The sequence below is a fragment of the Lampetra fluviatilis genome, chromosome 64 (assembly GCF_964198595.1).
Source record: "Lampetra fluviatilis chromosome 64, kcLamFluv1.1, whole genome shotgun sequence".
Classification (NCBI taxonomy): domain Eukaryota; kingdom Metazoa; phylum Chordata; class Hyperoartia; order Petromyzontiformes; family Petromyzontidae; genus Lampetra; species Lampetra fluviatilis.
In genome coordinates, this window is record NC_136338.1 from 1,745,430 (window position 1) to 1,762,523 (window position 17,094).

General features: G+C 54.4%; 1 protein-coding gene across 1 annotated transcript; it reads left to right on the top strand.

Moving 5' to 3' along the window:
• Positions 1–16,704, top strand: LOC144951847 (wee1-like protein kinase 2). The gene is made up of 11 exons (XM_078882194.1): positions 1–2,432; positions 5,688–5,845; positions 7,757–7,814; positions 8,809–8,984; positions 9,574–9,695; positions 10,441–10,581; positions 11,343–11,447; positions 11,888–11,973; positions 12,140–12,316; positions 12,697–12,842; positions 13,550–16,704. Exons 1-11 carry the CDS (start codon positions 1,209–1,211, stop codon positions 13,641–13,643), a joined length of 2,487 nt encoding a protein of 828 aa, XP_078738320.1. The 5' UTR covers positions 1–1,208; the 3' UTR covers positions 13,644–16,704.
• The last annotated feature ends 390 nt before the right edge of the window (positions 16,705–17,094 follow it).

The following is a 17,094-nucleotide window of genomic DNA, read 5'->3' on the forward strand; positions in this document are numbered from 1 at the left end:
TTTTTATTATTTTATTATTTCCATTCTACGTGACTATACCGAAAGAACCAAGAAGATGAATCCCTGCAGTCACGAAAGCCTTAAATCGTTGGTTGTGTTCAAAGTTTCGGAACTCGCGATTCAGTAGACAGACAAAAAAAGTAAACAACTTGTGGGCGGAGCTTAAACAGCTAGGGGCGGAGCTTGAGTGGGATGACGCGAGATGGGCGGGGTTTAAGTAGGCGTGGGCGGAGCTAATTTGCAAGCGAACGCGCTCATTGGCCAGTCGCAACTAGCGAGCCACACCTTTTAACGGACGCGCGCGCTTGAATGCGGCCTATATAAGGCGGTGGCGCCACACGTGTTTACCGCTGAACGTCGCGATAAGTTTCAGAGTTTTAGCTGCGCGTTCTGGATGTTTTCCGGTACAGACAGTGGTACGTTCTCATTCTCTCTGGTAGCAGGAGTGGTTGGCAGCATTGGGGTGGGTGGGGAGGAGCTGATTACAACAGTTAGCGGTTTGTAAACGTGTGCTGTAACGAGTCCGGGTGAGTCGGATAACATTTGTGTGCGTATACTGCATGTGCAACATAATTGTGCATGTACAATATCTTGCAAGAGGTGTGTGTGTGCGTTGCAGCTAGTGCGTGCACGCCACTTGGCATTGTGCAAATGCACGTAGCGTAATCTGTGTGTTCGAGTGCGTTCTTAGATTGTGTGCATGCAGTCGAAAGAAAGTAGGTACGTACAGTACGTAACTTTGTAACCATTACAGTGTCGACTAATAAGTTGCGTGCAACTTTTGAACTACTTTGCTTGTCGTAGAAGTGGAACCCGGTGGGGTGGTGAGTTCTGCAATTCCTCACGGTTTGTCAACTGCCAACAACCCCAACTGGCGGAGAGAAAAGTGGCAAAGTAAATGATATCTTGCCGGGGCAGGCTGACTAACAAAGTTAATATTACATCTTTGGGGGAGGGCTGAATTGCTCCGGAAAGATTTGTGAAACTTTTTTTTAAGTTTTAGGACAATTTATAGGGTGGTTAATAGTGTTTTTAAGACCGTCACGGTGGGTATCTCGTCTGATATTTTTTTTTACGAGCCAGCCGGTTTAGCACGATTGACAACCTACGTACGGTGCGAAAGAAGTTCAACAGAAATTTTAGTAGTAGCATCAGCAGCATTTTCTGGTTAAGTTTAAGTAGAGTTGATACGTAACAAGAAGGAAATCATGAGTTACAGGGCCAGGCGTCAAATTTTGCGGCACATCATCAACAACAGCAACAGTAGCAACAACAACAGTCGCATCAACAGCAGCAGCAGCAGGTCTAACCCCAGCACCAAGTCGACTTGCAACACCAAGGGAACTCCCAGCAGCAAAGTGACCGGCAAGATTTCTAGCAGCAAAGGCAGCAGCAACATCACCAGATCCGACAGAATCAGCAAGAGCAGCAGCCCCAGCAGCAGCAACATCACCAGATCCGACAGAATCAGCAAGAGCAGCAGCCCCAGCAGCAGCAATATCACCAGATCCGACAGAATCGGCAACAGCAGCAGCATCAACAACATCACCAGATGTGACAGAATCAGCAACAGCAGCCCCACCACCACCCCCAGATCCGACAGAATCAGCCCCACCACTACCAGCAGCAGCAGCATCACCAGATCCGACAGAATCAACATCAGCAGCAGCAACATCCCCAGATCCGACAGAATCAACATCATCAGCAGCAGCAAGATGAGATCTGGTGGCAGTAGCGGCAGCAGCAGCAGCAACACGGTTGTGGTGGCTCGGAGGTTGGACTGGAGTCAGGATGAGGACAGCGGCTCCTCCACCGACGACTCCGCCTTCAACGAGGACAGTTTCTGCTCCCCTCCTGCAGCTATCCCACCACCACCTCCACCACCAACACCACCATCGTCTCCTCCTTCACCACCACCATCAGCAGCAGTAGCAGCAGCACCACGCTCGGCAAGCCGCGCCGTCGTCCACCACCCACACCACCAGTGGCGTGCTTTCGACCCTATGCCGGCTGTGCCCTCTTCACCCGAAGATTCGCTGCTGAGCGGAGGCTCTCCCCCACCATTCTCCCGCGGTGGCACCGACGATGGCGACTGTGGTGGTGGCGGCGGTGGTGGCACAGATTACGGGGGCGACGACTTTGCCGCAGCTCGTCGACTTGACAATTGTGGCGCTGGCGAAGGTGGCAGTGACGACGGTGGTGGTGGTGCCACCTCTGCTGGTACTGCTATTGATGATGATGATGATGGCGGTGGCGGCACTGCTGATGAGGACGACAAGGAGAATCGCACCCCGCGTCGGCCCCGGCCCCGATGGGGGTTCCAGGGTGTGGGGGGCAGTCCCGGTGAGGTGGGGAGGTCAATGCGCCCCGAGTCGCCTCCACACAAGACGATGCACAAACTGCGACTCATGGACTCGCCGCATTCTCCCAAGGTAAGTGACGCCGGTGTTGGCATTTAAACATCTGGGCAGTGCATTGCTTCAAGCGAGGCTGACTGCTGATTAGACGCTGCATGTCAAAACCGGTGTCTGCATTTAAACATCTGGGCAGTTCATTGCTTCAAGCGAGGCTGACTGCTGATGACACACTGAATTTCAAAACCGGTGTTTGCATTTAAACATCTGGGCAGTCCACCATCATTGTTGGTTCATGCGAGCCTGCCTGCTGATGAGACGCTGCATGTTGAAACTGGTCCACGGTTTTCGCTTGTATTGAATGCAATGCTGCCGAAATTATGCACTCCCACAAGGGTTGCGTTGCTGATGGGATCTGTAAGAAATGCTTGTATTTGTGTATGTGCATAGAGAAAGTCGTATGCTTACGGCTTGCTTAAGTGTGTACAGACTGGTGTGTGTTATGGGTGCTCGCTAACAGCACTTTCCCCAGCAGTCTGTTTAGGCTTTATGGGGGACCTTTGTCTTTGTGTGTTCGTACAGACTGGTGTGTGTATGTATGTATAGACTGGTGTATGTGTACAGACTGGTGTGTTACAGGTTGTGTGTGTGTGTACAAACTGGTGTGTGTGTGTGTATGTACAGACTGGTGTATGTGTACAGACTGGTGTGTTACAGGGTGTGTGTGTATGTACATACTGGTGTGTGTATGTACACACGTGTGTGTGTATGTTACAGGGATGTGTGTGTCCGTTTGCTGTTTGAATGGAGAGCTCCCGTCTCCCGCCGTTGACTGCAGCCGACGCGGGTAGAGGCGGCACGCTGACACCCCCACCCACTCGGCAGCCTCAGATGCACCCACCTACCCCTACACCCAGACACCTACACACTCGGACACCAACACACTCAGACACCAACACACTCGGACACCAACACACCTGTACACCCACTGACTCGGCCACCCACCACACACTCAGACACCAACACACCTGTACACTCATTGCCTGACTTAGCCACCCACCACACACTCAGACACCAACACACTCGGACACCAACACACTCGGACACCAACACACTCAGACACCAACACACTCGGACACCAACACACCTGTACACCCACTGACTCGGCCACCCACCACACACTCAGACACCAACACACCTGTACACTCATTGCCTGACTCAGCCACCCACCACACACTCAGACACCAACACACCTGTACACCCATTGCCTGACTCAGCCACCCACCACACACTCAGATTACAACACACCTGTACACCCATTGCCTGACTCAGCCACCCACCACACACTCAGACACCACCACACCTGTACACCCATTGCCTGACTTAGCCACCCATACACCAGCCCACCTGTACACTCATTGCCCGACTTAGCCACCTATCACACACTAATTGACCTGTGCACTCACTCACTGGCGAAGACACCCCATACGCTCACCCATACACAAACTCACCTGCTCAAGACTCTGCCATGCATCCGCCCCACCCCCTGCTGGCCATAACGTGCAACAGTGTATGACTTGTGCGCTCTACTTTTCACCAGCGTGGTGAAATATGGCCAAATAAGCCGCACGGCATGGGAAGGCACGCATCCAGCAGTGCATTGGCAACACGGGCCGTGCGTGTCCATTCAACCACCAATGCACCGATCCACCCATACACTCACCGGCTGACTCACCCACTCGCCCACAACACTAACCCATTGACGTCTGCTGGCAGACTTTAACCAGCCATACACTCACCTGTCTGTACACCTGCGACACAGTTACGCATTGAACCGTTGACTCACCCTTCTACCGTAAAACTTACAGCCCCTCCCGCAGACTCGCCTACGGAAAGTTTTGTCATTTTGTTATTTATAACCGGGATGAGTCTCATGTGCAAGGGTGACCTCATTGCTGCTGCTGCTGTGTGCGAGTGTAAATCCCAGTTAGCCGCTCGCTAACAGCACTTGCCCCCTATACGTCAGTTCCGGCTATACGGGGGATCTTTGTAATCTCAGTCGAGTAATTTGTACGAACATATTTTAGTATCAGCGCATTCGCCCATGCATTTAGAAATTTTAAAAAAGTGTTTCTATGCAGTCACCGACGATTGCCCACGATTTTGGGCTCGTAACACTTGCATTCACACAAGCCGTACTGCGCGGTCAATTTGTCGTCGATTTGTCCAGGGTTAAAGCTTGTGTGTAAAATATCAATGGGGGCGACGTGCCCTCCACCACCCGGCGATTCAAGTCGTCACGTGGTGGACAAACTAGCCCCATTGATTTGGGTTTATTGAGCGAAAACCGGTAGCGTTGGGAAGCGAGTGGAATTCTTTGAAACATTTTCTAAACGACGTTTCGCTGGCGATTGCGCACCCAGCCGCCGTCGGGTTTTGAGCCAAGAGCTGATATTTGTGGGGGGGGAGTGATTTAAAAACGTGTGACCAGGTTTGGACCTAAATGGAATTGTTACTTCGGCCTCCTGGGTCTCGTCCTGACGATGCTCGACGTAGCCACACACACGAGAGTCGTTGTATCCCATCACTACATTTGTGAGAATTGTTCGTGAACTTCGCGGGGAGCTGGAACGATGAATGCTAAGCTGGAGCGTTGTTTTAAACGCTCGTACAAAGTGCCGATTTGAGTTCGTTTTTTTTTTGCTTGCGTGGTGCGGTGGAGGGTCGTGACGACACAACTTTGGTCAAAAAGAAAACCCGACACGTTAATCAATAGCGCTGCCTTGAAAAGAAGATGATGCGAGTATGCTGTGGCGTTTCGGGGAAAAGGCCCTTCTTCATAGCATGCAGTCAAATGAGGCCAGATCGATACAAATGATACAGTAGTTCAGCGAAGTGGCTTATCGCGTGGACATTTATAGCAGCCATATTCTCCAAGCGCGTGTTGATTCGAAACGTGGAGGGGAAAACCGGAGGACCTGGAGAAAAATCCACGCGGCCACAGGGAGAACATGCAAACTTCAAATATATAGGCGTCAGGGTATGGATCAAATACACGACCTCCTGTATTCCAGGCGAGGTAATCGTTATTACTATGCAGTGGCTGTGAGTGTACGTCTATGGACTCTTAAGTATTTCTATGGGTCTCTATGTATTCCTATCGGCCTCTATGCATCTCTATGTATCTCTATGGGTTTACTATAAGGTCCATAGTTTTGGTTGTATGTCTACGCCACCCCCACGTGCGCCGTGCCGGCCTTCACAGGTGCTACTCGCCAATGGCTCCCGCCCCAACAGTCGGTGTGTCTCTGCGTCTCTGTGTCCATGTCGCAGAGCCTGAGGCAGCTGGCGCGCGCGGGCGCCGGGTTCCGCTTGGGCGCCGGCCCCACGCGGTCCACCCCCAAGGCGGGCCCCCGCATCAACTTTAACCCTTTCACGCCGGACTCCGTGGACGTGCTGCGGTCCTGCCTGCACAGAAGCCGCAAGAGGGAGTGAGTGGCTCGCAACGCACAGCTCTTCACATTCACCCCCCCAGGCCCCGGCTCCTCTGTCTGATCGATTGTCTGTCTGTGTTTGTGGGTTTGCACTGCTGATACCAATGACCGGTAGCAGTGGTGTTAAGATCGGCCTCTGTGGAGGAGGAGGCTCGTGAAGGACGCTGCTGGGAAGTTGGAGGCAGTCGCCCTCCAGCAACAACGGAGGGCGGAGGAGCGACGCTCACAGCAGCGAGCGCAGCGCCGTGCGGCTAAAACGCAGCGAGGTGGCACAGTGGGGGGCACAGGTGGTGCATCGGCCGGTCATCTCACTCGGTCAAGCCATGGCAGCTGGGTCTGCTAGTGGGCGTTGTGCACTTCACATAGCCTGGCGCCATGTAGTGGCAAATGGCGGTTTGTTGTCGTGGGCTGTGGGGAGCTGTAGTGTTGCGGTCCGCGCACTGCGCTTCGAACCCGGCAGCCCCCCGTACACAGAGCCCCCCCCTCCTACCCTTTGTGAGTCGCACCCGACTGCAGAAAGTCGATTCGGCTAATTTAGTTTTGTTGTCGAGTCCGCTTTAATTGATGAGGCCATGCAGCTGCTTCGTGCAGATTCCAACACCTGGCCGCCCTCTTCCTCACACTCGTGCCACTGTGGGTGGCGGGTGGGTGGGTGGTATGTGGGTTGGTGAGTGTGTGAGGTCGGTGGGGATGGGTTTGGTGAGTGAGTGGGTGGTTGGGTTGGTGAGTGTGTGTGGTCGGTGAGGATGGGTTTGGCGAGTGGGTGAGTGGGTTGGTGGGTGGGATAGTTGTAGTTTGATGAGTATGTGGGGTGGGTGTCGATGGGTTTTGGTAAGTGAGTGGGTTGTGGTAAGTGGTTGGGTGAGTGTGTGGGTGTATTAGAATGGATGTAGATTGATTAGTGGGTGGGATCGATTGTGGTTGTGAATTGGTGAGTGGGTGGGTATAGGAAATATATGGCCTGGCGGGTGGGTGTGTGGGTGAGTTGACGGAGTGGGAGACCTTGGCCAATTATAATCGTAATTTCGCGTATGATTCTACAGGGAATTGCAATGACAATGTTGTTTGTAAATTGAGCAAAACATTTGCTACAACCGTACTTATAATTGACCCCGGGTCTGTATGTGAAGGACGTGACTGGTGTACGCGGTGGGTTTGAGTGGGTGGGTCGGTGGGTGGGTGTTTGTGTGTTGGCAGGGGGGTGGATGGCTACTGCCAGGCGCTGGCAGCTGTCACATGTCGCACCCCTGCACCGCATGTCGCACGTCCTGGCTAATCGCTAACACGTGGCCTCCGACCCCTTGCTGCAGGGCAGGGCACGGGCCTTCAAATGAGCTCCCGGGCATGCAAGGGCAGCACATTCACTTTGTTTGCCCGCGACCGTTTATTGATCCCGCTAACGTGGACTAACAACTCTGATCCTCGCTGACGGCCTTTGAACCGGACTTGGTTTGCGGGTCACCGGTTCAATTCCTCGCCCCCCAACGAGGGGGGGGTCAAGGGGGTCAAGGTTGGGCCGTGTTTCCGTGCAGGCTCCGCGTGTGTAAGAAGTGAAACGTCGGAGCCTTCCCGCACGGATGATAAATAGGAAATCAAAAAAGTCGAGCTTACAATGCCGTTCTATTTTTTTTTTTCTCTCTCTCCCAAATCCAATCGCAGTTGAGCTCTCGGCGTCGTGTCTCCTTTTTGCGGTTTAACACGCCCCGCCGGCGTTTACCAGGGCGGCCTGCCGGGGGTTCAAACCGCGGAACTCCTGCAGCTCGCGCGCCGGGAGGGGGACTTAGCGCGTTCCGTGGAGACTGTTGCGCCCGCGGCGTACCGTGCGCGCCCCCCGTACCACCTGCACCCCCTCTCCCCATCTCGTTTGCACCCCGCGTCACGGTCCCTCTCCCGCTGTACCGTCCGCAGGAGCGATGACGACCGGATGGAGAGAACGTCACAAGACGAGTGCCCGAATCCACCCAAGGTAACCGATGAATATAACTCTTGCGGGCCGACAACCCGAACCTAGATTGCATTCATAATACAGGTTTTTTTTTGGGTTGGATCACGTAAATATGTAAATGTGTCGTGAAACCCGCCACCACCCGACACAGCCAATTAGTAAGGTTTGTCACGTAAGCAGAACGTGCCAATTCGTTACGAGTACAGCACTAGTGTATAGTGTAGTGTATAGTGTAGAGTGTAGTGTATAATAGTTGTTTTGTATAGTGTAGTATACTAGTACAGCACACCGGTGTGTTGGAGAGCCAAGCCACAACATTTACGATCGGAGTACGACGTTTCGCCAGTCATTATAACCAGCATCATCAGGCGGACAGCCAGATTTGTGGAGAAGTCAATCTGTGTCGGGTGGTGGAGGGTTTAACGACACATTTATATATTCACGCGATCTAACCCAAAAAAACTATTATGGATATTGGTAGCGAAAGCCTGCTGTTTAACGAGATTGCATTATTTTCTGCGGCAGAACAGGAAGTTGATTCGTAAACCGATTTTGACCTGGTTTTGTCTTGTAACTGAGCATGTATCTCTCTTGATGCCTTTATCACCATCATCATCATCATCGTGGTCTATCTACTGCTGGATGAAGAGCAACGTGACGTTTCTAAGCCTGCGTTGGTTTTCTGACGCACGCGTTTTAAATTCCGCTCGTGCGTCTCCACCACCGCACTTCGCCGCCTATTTAGGTTTTGTTCCATTTTCTATTTTACTTAATTACTTTTCGTGATTTGCTTGACTTCTCTATACTTTGCACTCGTATCGTGTTGGTTTATTTTTTGGCCCGCCCATACTGCATGGCGTGCTTTCGGATGCGCTTCTGCGGCTGTCTGTAACCCCTCCCTTCTCGTATTAGGAATCCACTGCACTTTTAAATCATCTAGATTGAAAACAAATTTCTGCACAACTGCTTTTTGTCTTTCGTTTGTTGTCCTTCCCCCGCTGCCGCGCGTGTGCAGCGCATGATGAGCATGCGGGAGGCGGAGATGATGTCGCGCTTCTCCACCGAGTTCCACGAGCTGGGCGCGCTGGGACACGGCCACTTTGGCTCCGTGTCGCGCTGCGTCAAGCGCCTCGACGGCTGCGTCTACGCGGTCAAGCGATCGCGCCGGCCCGTCGCACGCTCTGCCGACGAGTAAGAGGCCCTTCGCTCGATCGCCCACGCGCTCGCTCGCTCGCCCACACGCTCGCCCACACGCTCATTCGCTAGCTCGCCCATTCGCTCGATCGCCCACACACTCGCCCACACGCTCATTCGCTCGCTCGCCCATTCGCTCGATCGACCACGCGCTCACTCGCTCGCCCACACGCTCATTTGCTAGCTCGCTCATTCGCTCGATCGTCCACACGCTCATTCACTCGCTCGCCCACATGCTCGTCCACACGCTCATTCACTCGCTCGCCCACACGCTCGCCCACACGCTCCTTCGCTCGCTCGCCCATTCGCTCGATCGCCCACATGCTCACTTGCTCGCCCACACGCTCGTCCACACGCTCATTCGCTCACTCGCCCATTCACTCGATCGCCCACACGCTCATTCGCTCGCTCCCCCGTCCATCCAGTCGTTCAGATGCCCACATGCTCGCTCACCCGTTCTCTCATCCGCCGCTCGCTCACTCGGTGAAGGTGGCGGTGGTGTTGATCATGGTGGTGATTCTGGTGGCAGTGACGATGTTGGAGTGGTGCTGACTGTGGAACGGTGGTGGTGGTGGTGGTGGTGCAGGCAGAGTGCGCTACGTGAGGTGTGCGCCCACGCGGTGCTGGGGCAGCACCCCCACGTGGTCCAGTACTACTCGGCTTGGGCCGAGGAAGACCACATGTACATCCAGAACGAGTACTGCAGCGGTACGCACGCATACCACACACACCGCGCGTACCACACGCACCACACGTACCACACGCACCACACGTACCACACGTACCACACACATCACGCGTACCGCACGTACCGCACGTACCACACACACCACACACACCACACACACCACACGTACCACACACACCACACGTACCACACGTACCACACACCCCACGCGTACCGCATGTACCACACGTACCACACGTGTGGCACCTCCGATTAGCACGGTTGGCTGTGTATGGTGCCATAGACGTTCTACAAGCATACGCATGCGCACACACACACCACGCGTACATCCAGAACGAGAGTACTGCAGCGATTTGTAAGGAAAGGCGCGTATCACACATACCATACATACCACACATACCACGCTTACACACGCGCTCACACTCCACGTGTACATACGAAAAAAGTACTGCAGCGGTATGCACGTACCACACGTACACACACATGAACATCCAGAATGAGCACCGCAGCGATGTTTTTCTGCACCAACGCCAGTGACGATTATCTGAACTGAGCCTGGACCTCCCCTAAGTCGACTCGGCCTCAAATGAGTACCTGGGTGCGTCGTGTAAACATCGCCACTGGGGAGGCAAAGGCGGCCGGGAGTGCCGTGCCGTCCGTCATAGGTGCTGCTACTCACTGACAGCACTTGCCCCAACAGTATGTTGAGGCTATACGGGTGGGGATCTTTGTCTTTACTTACACGTGTGTGCGTTCCGCATGTAGGTGGGAGCGTGACGGACGCCCTGCTGCGCTCCCCGGGCCACGCGTTCCCCGAGTGGCGAGTGCGGCGGATGCTGCTGCACGTGGCGCGGGGTCTGCGCTACATCCACAGCCTGGGCCTCGTGCACATGGACATCAAGCCCAGTGAGCCCAGCCGCCCACCCCCACCCCCCTGAGTGGTGCCTCCACGCCCTGCCGCCTCGTCAGCGAGCCACTTACCCACCCAGCCAGTCAGGCACTCGCCCACCGAGTCAGCCACCCACCCAGTCAACCAGCCAGCCACCTATCTGCCCACTCACCCATTCACCCAGCCAGCCATCCACCCACCACCCACCGACCCATCCACCCAGCCAGCCATCCACCCACCACCCACCCACCGACCCACTTATCTACCCAGCCAGCCATCCACCGACCCATCCACCCAGCCAGCCATCCACCCACCACCCACCCACCGACCCATCCACCCAGCCAGCCATCCACCCACCACCCACCCACCGACTCACTTATCTACCCAGCCAGCCATCCACCGACCCATCCACCCAGCCAGCCAGCCATCCACCCACCACCCACCCACCGACCCATCCACCCAGCCAGCCATCCACCCACCACCCACCTACCCACCACCGACCGATCCACCCACCCATCCATCCACCACCGACCGATCCACCCATCCATCCACCACCGACCGACCGATCCACCCATCCATCCACCACCCACCCAACCAGTCAGCCACCCAGCCAACCACCCACACAGACTTGGTAGTCGTAGTCGCACCGTGGGATGGTAGAATGCCGCATCTGCAGCGTGATGCTGTGGTTACTCAACAATGGTGGAGCCTAGCTCGAGATGAGTTTGACCGGAGCGTTTCTCTGTACACCCCCCCCCCCCACTCCGTGCGGCGCCAGGTAACATCTTCATCGCCCAGAGGACGCTGTCGTCCGAGCTGGAGGAGGGGGAGCCGCAGAGCGACGCGGGGAGCGTGGGAGAGTCTCGAGACGTCTACAAGATCGGTAGGCACACGCACACGTGGTCACACAGACAAAGACAAAGACCCCATCCCCCCCCCCCCCCGTGTCGCCTGAATGGAGACCGTCGGGCAAGTGACGTTAGCGAGCACCTACGAAGGCCGGAACTGCACGCGTGGTCCGCAGCCATTCCGGCCGCCTTTGTCTCCCCAGTGGTGATGTTTACACTCCCCACCAGGTACTCATTTGAGGCTGAGTCGACCTAGGGGGAGGTCCGTAAGCAGGTTCTATATTCCTCACCCGACGTTGGTCGCGAGCGGAAATCAAACTCTGGTCACGGGGGCGGGGGGTGCGTCGCGACACGACACCCAGCCTGAGTGATGTCACCACCGGGAGGGACCACGTCGCCGCAGCCGCTGTTGTCATCACCGAGCGTCCATCATCGCCGTGTCCCCCTCCTTCCTCCGCCACCACCCCCCTATCAGGTGACCTGGGTCACGTGACGCGGGTGAACAGCCGCCACGTGGAGGAGGGCGACTCGCGGTTCCTAGCGCTGGAGGTGCTGCAGCCGGTGAGCGCACGGACGATTCGATTCGACGGACTTGTCGCCTGCCGTACATCCGCAACTCCAATAAGCACGGTTGGCAGCGTACGGTGCGAAAATAAAATTGACGTATGTACATCCATCTTAGCCATCCTCTCACGATCCTCCACCCCTCCCCCCTTACCCCGAGCAGGACTACTCTGCGTCGCCGCAGGCGGACGTGTTCGCGCTGGCGCTCAGCGCGGTGGTGGCCGCCGGCGGAGGTCCCCTGCCCCGGAACGACGCCGCCTGGAAACGGATCCGGCAGGGGTGGCTGCCGGAGGGGGCGGCCGTGGCGTCCCTGTCGCTGGAGCTACGCACCCTCCTCACGGTGAGAGAGCGAGTGAGAGAGAAGCGACGCGCGGCAGAGGTCGCAACCGGGTACCCGATACCCGTACCCTACCCGATACCCGGCTACCCGTACCCGGCCGGGTACGGGTACCCGTTTGTGACCCTGGTGCGGCCGGGTACGGGTACGAGTAAGGAATCAAAACCCGTTTGCGACCTCTGACGCGCGGGCGCGGAGACAAAGATCCCTCGGCGTGGCCTTCAGCGGACCGTTGGGGCGAGCGCGGTGTGGTTTTTGATCAGTTGTGTGCGGTTGACCAAGCGCCACGCACGCTCGCACCAGGTGTCAATTTGAAGGCCGTGTACCGTCTCTCCCACTGTGTGCCCCCCCCCCACCCCCCGTGTACCCCCCCACTCACGCAGGCCATGGTGAGACCCACGGCGGGGGAGCGCCCCTCCACGGGGGAGCTGTGTTGCCACCCGGCGCTGTGCGGCACCGCGGTTTGCAGCGTGCGGTCGCTGCGCCGCGCACTGTCGTGCGAACGCCTCAAGAACGCGCACCTGCGCAGGTGAGCGAGACCAAGGATTTGCACGCCCACGCTTCTTCCCCTGGCCTTCGTACTCTCTCCACTATTTCCTCGCGCTCTCTCTTTCCCCGCTCTCCCTTCCTCGCTCTCTCTCTCTAGTGCAGAGGTCGGCAACCTGTGGCTCCGGTGCCGCCATGCGGCTCTTGTTTGTTAAGGACTGCTCGTCTCGTATTGACGTGCATCGCGGCTCTTGAAATGTATATGGTGTGGACCAATCCGTTTCAAAGACAATGCACCATATACTGTCAGAGCATGTTTTTTGTTTGTTTGCATGTTCACCACAAGTATATGTGGTTAATGCAGACATGATTCCTTGCAAATGTTTAAGTTTGGTGTTTTAACATCTTAACACCTGTTTTATTGCCAGAAAGGGGGATAACCCTATTATCATATATATTTCCATTGGTGGAAACGTTCCTTTGACGGCAGGATGGGGGCGGTGGGGGCGAGTCTCGCCATAAGCCAACCGCTGTTGATTTCCATGCAGATTGGTACTCGTTTTATGGGAATGATGATGATGATGGGTCCAGTCAAACCCCAACCAGGATTTGAACTCGAAATCCTTGCGATTGCAAGGCGCTCGCTCTGCCGGCCGCTGAGCAGGCCCCCGACATCGGTCTGTGAATGATGTCCCCATTGAGTAACCGTCTCCCCCACCACTTCTCTCTCTTTCTTTCTTTCTCTCTCAGAGAGCTGCAGTTGCTGATGTCCAAGGAACGTTGCCCCAGCGACCGGAAGGGCGTCGCGGGCAGATTACGCCGTTCGAGCAGCCTGACTCCCTGACACTCGTCCACGTGTTCCAGCAGACGGGAAGTGACAGAGACACGGATTCTGGCACCGTGGAGATCGTGGGTTCGGAGGCGTTTTTTTACGTGTAATATGTCTTGATAAATATGTACATAATGTGTTCTTTTTCAACAATTGAGAGTACCTAGCAGACGTCGAATTCCACACAACAGATAAGTAGACTGCACAACTGCTTTTAGAATCGTTAGTGCGCACGTGCGCAGTCTCCGATCGCGCGCAGATCAATCGGCGTGCGTGTGTAGTGTTCCGTTCGGGAGATGTTTTTAGTTGATGTTTTAATTTAATTTATTTAATCTGGCTTAGCCTGAAAGTCTGGCCTCGAGTTTTGTTTTACTTTGGCCCGTTTTCCCGACGTAATGTGAGTGCTCACCTGACGGAGGTGTGTAAATAGGTCTCCTTTTGACCTGAAACACTGAGCAAACAATTGCACAGTGAGAGAGAAGTTTGGTTTCAGATTCTGGAAAGAGTTGTGCCTTCGTATATATGCGAGAATCAATTCCCGAGGTGCCTTCATTCGGCAAGGGCTGGTGATATGGGGTGTTTTATGCTTTTTTTAAAGTGTTAATGTCTGTAGCGGCTGAGGTGGGTGGGTAGGGTTATGATAATTCCCGTAACGTTGATTTATATCAATGAAAAATATTTTGTTGTAACGTTTGCGTTGCTGTTCCGGGGGGAACTTGTTCTGAGATAAAACCGGCCATGTTGATCAAGGCAAGGCCGCTATCCAAGTCCCGGTGGGTCATCTCCCGCAAACTCAAATTTGCGTGGTTGGCTACGTACAGTGGGAAAGAAATTCAATGTACATACATCGCGGCCTACCGCTTTCCATGAGCCTGCCACGAGCGCTGCCGTTGTTATTACCGTTGGACTCGTGTTGGAAAGGGTTGCAGAATCCATGCGTACGCCCGGTTGTTATTGCCAAACTCGTGAGAAGGCCCGGTGCGTTATTAACGCCGCCAAACCTTTTGAAGCGAAGTTTGCATTTTGATTTTGTGTTTTTTCTTTGTAATGTAATTTGTGGAACTCTCTCCCGACAAATGTGAATTCCGCGGGGGGTGGTTTAGATGAGAGGCTAGCCAACAGCTGACGTCAGTGTAGGGTTGCCCGCGGTGTTGAACAGTGCGATTTATAATAATGTCCTGTCTCGCATTTTCCAAAATAAATTCGTACCGCGATTATCGTCGACGCGGCGCTGACCGTATGCCGCTGGGCGGGTTTCGACGCCGGCGGCCGCCCTGATTAAAACTCCTGGCGGGGTGCCGCCGCTGCAACGGCCGTCAAAATATGCACCGTCCAACTCGCGGTGAGCGTTTAAAAGGTCCCGTGGCGTTCGCAAAAAGAGATGGCCATATGTGCGTCCGGCGACGTGGCACGCGTTTGTAAAATTGGCACCGCAAATTACTCGGGTAGAGACATCGCCCACCCCTATTGCAAGAAATAGACTCGAGTGAGACTTTCCTCGGTAGGTAAGTCTCGTCGCTCAAATTTACTTTGTCGTGAAGATTACGGAATTGTAAAGTTGCAGTGATTTAGAAGATTGGTGGCAGGCTTTTGTTCATCTTCAGTTAAGTGACCATCCTCACTGGAGGTCTGGCAAAACGCAAATGCGATGGACATTGTGAAGCACAGTGACAAAGCTGCGGGAGATTTGACGTCACGATCATCTTCACGCCATCAATCGTTTTGTAGCCTTGAGCCTAGCTTTTTATTGTGTTTTTAAGGGCGACGCGCGCGATGTTTTGCCAAACGGGTGCTGGTGATTGCAATGACAATCGTCTGAAAGGAGTGTTGCGTTGCATTGGTGTCGTTTGTTTGTTCGCGTTTTCTGCCGTAGCCTCGCTTTGTTATTTATTACTTGGCCCTTGTGGCCTTGAGCTGTTATTTAACGAACGGTGTTGTGTTGAGGTTGTGCACTGCGCAGTTTATTTTCGCCCCCTCGTTCGTTTTTGCACATTGTGAATTTTCACCGCGCTCCGCGGGAAGTTGGCTCTCGTTGCCAGATTGCCAACGGCGGCCGCTGCCGAGAGAGGTGACGAAACGTTGCCGCACGGCTTCGGTCGCTGTGGTGCTCGTCACACGCCGCGTCATTGGCACCGCAGTGGCTATGAGATGTTAACTGCTTCGCCTGGTATGGAGGAGGTGGTGGGTTCGATCCCGACCCTGACACCTGCTGCATATTTGGAGTTTGCTGTGTCTCCCTTCCCGTGGTCGCGTGGACTTTTCTCCAGTTCCTCTGGTTTTTGCTTTCATATTTCGAATTTTCACGTGTTGTTGAACTATCACGTGTGGCAAGGTTGCTTCTGAAAAAGAGCTGCGTCGCTCAGTGGGCCTTACCTGGTGAAATAAAAATTGTTTAGTTTAACAAGTAAAATGAATTTCCTACTCAAATGAGCGTGAAGGCATTGGTGCTCGTGTAGCGTTTACAGCCCCGCAGAGCCAGCGGTGGGAATTCTACATTCCTGGTTCGCCCGGTTCTGCAATTGGTCGATCGGCAAGTCGCATGCGGTGGGTTAAAGTGTGGGTAATCCCCACATCTTCTTCCAAGGCAGTCTGGCCAACGTTGAAGCGTAGGCCAAGATAAGCTCTCGATGGGCTCTCCTTTAACTAGCGAGGGGCTGTACCTAGCTAGCGCTGTGCCTTTAGCTAACTAGTGCTGCAAAAAAAGTACCGTTCGGGACTTCAAATGCTGATGATGGTGATGATGATTTTGAATGCGTTTGAAATGGGCACGGTACGAATCGAAGCCCTTGACGTTTTGCAACTGATCTGCAAGTGACTGAAGTTTACGCCGTTCTCCTGCAATGTGCCTTGACGAACTGGAGCCAAGAAAATTCTTGAAAGGGTTGTTTGACGCCCGGTCTGCAGACGTCAAAGCCACGTGGCCTTAAGTGCAAGTTGTACGGCGTTCAGATTTAGACGTTTTTGAATGTGGACTCAAAGAGACACTGTCCCTTTCGCGAGCTGCCGATCAAAGTCGATGTTGTTTTGGTCCGTTGTTTTTCTTGTGGACGTATTTAGAATAAATCATCTTATTACAGTTGTGTCTTGTTTGTGTTAAGACGACTTCAACGCACTTCTCTTGAGATGGTTTCTTTATTTAAGGACTCACGTGCTCACCCCCGAACCGACGAAGACCCCACCGCAACAGCCCCGAGTCTCCCGCGCATCTCCCTTTTATATACGGTCTGAGGCCATACCCCCATTCCCAAACCTTCTCGCTTGTTCGAGACCGCTCGCTCTACCAGCAGACTCCACCGTCCTCTTCCGTCACCTGGCCACGCTCCTATTCTCGATCATTCCCATAGCCACCAGTCCGTTCATACTCCAGGCTGACTCCCCTGGCATTACCTAATGTGGCAACTAATCCATTCGCACTGCAGGCTGACTCCCCTGGCATTACCTAATGTGGCCACTAGTCAATTCACAC

Excerpts from the sequence above, each read along its gene's own strand:
- LOC144951847 (XM_078882194.1), top strand. The coding sequence starts at position 1,209 with ATGAGTTACAGGGCCAGGCGTCAAATTTTGCGGCACATCATCAACAAC. Across the intron at positions 7,815-8,808 it reads AGTGCCCGAATCCACCCAAG|CGCATGATGAGCATGCGGGA; the intron begins GTAACCGATGAA and ends GCGCGTGTGCAG. Across the intron at positions 11,974-12,139 it reads CGCTGGAGGTGCTGCAGCCG|GACTACTCTGCGTCGCCGCA; the intron begins GTGAGCGCACGG and ends TACCCCGAGCAG.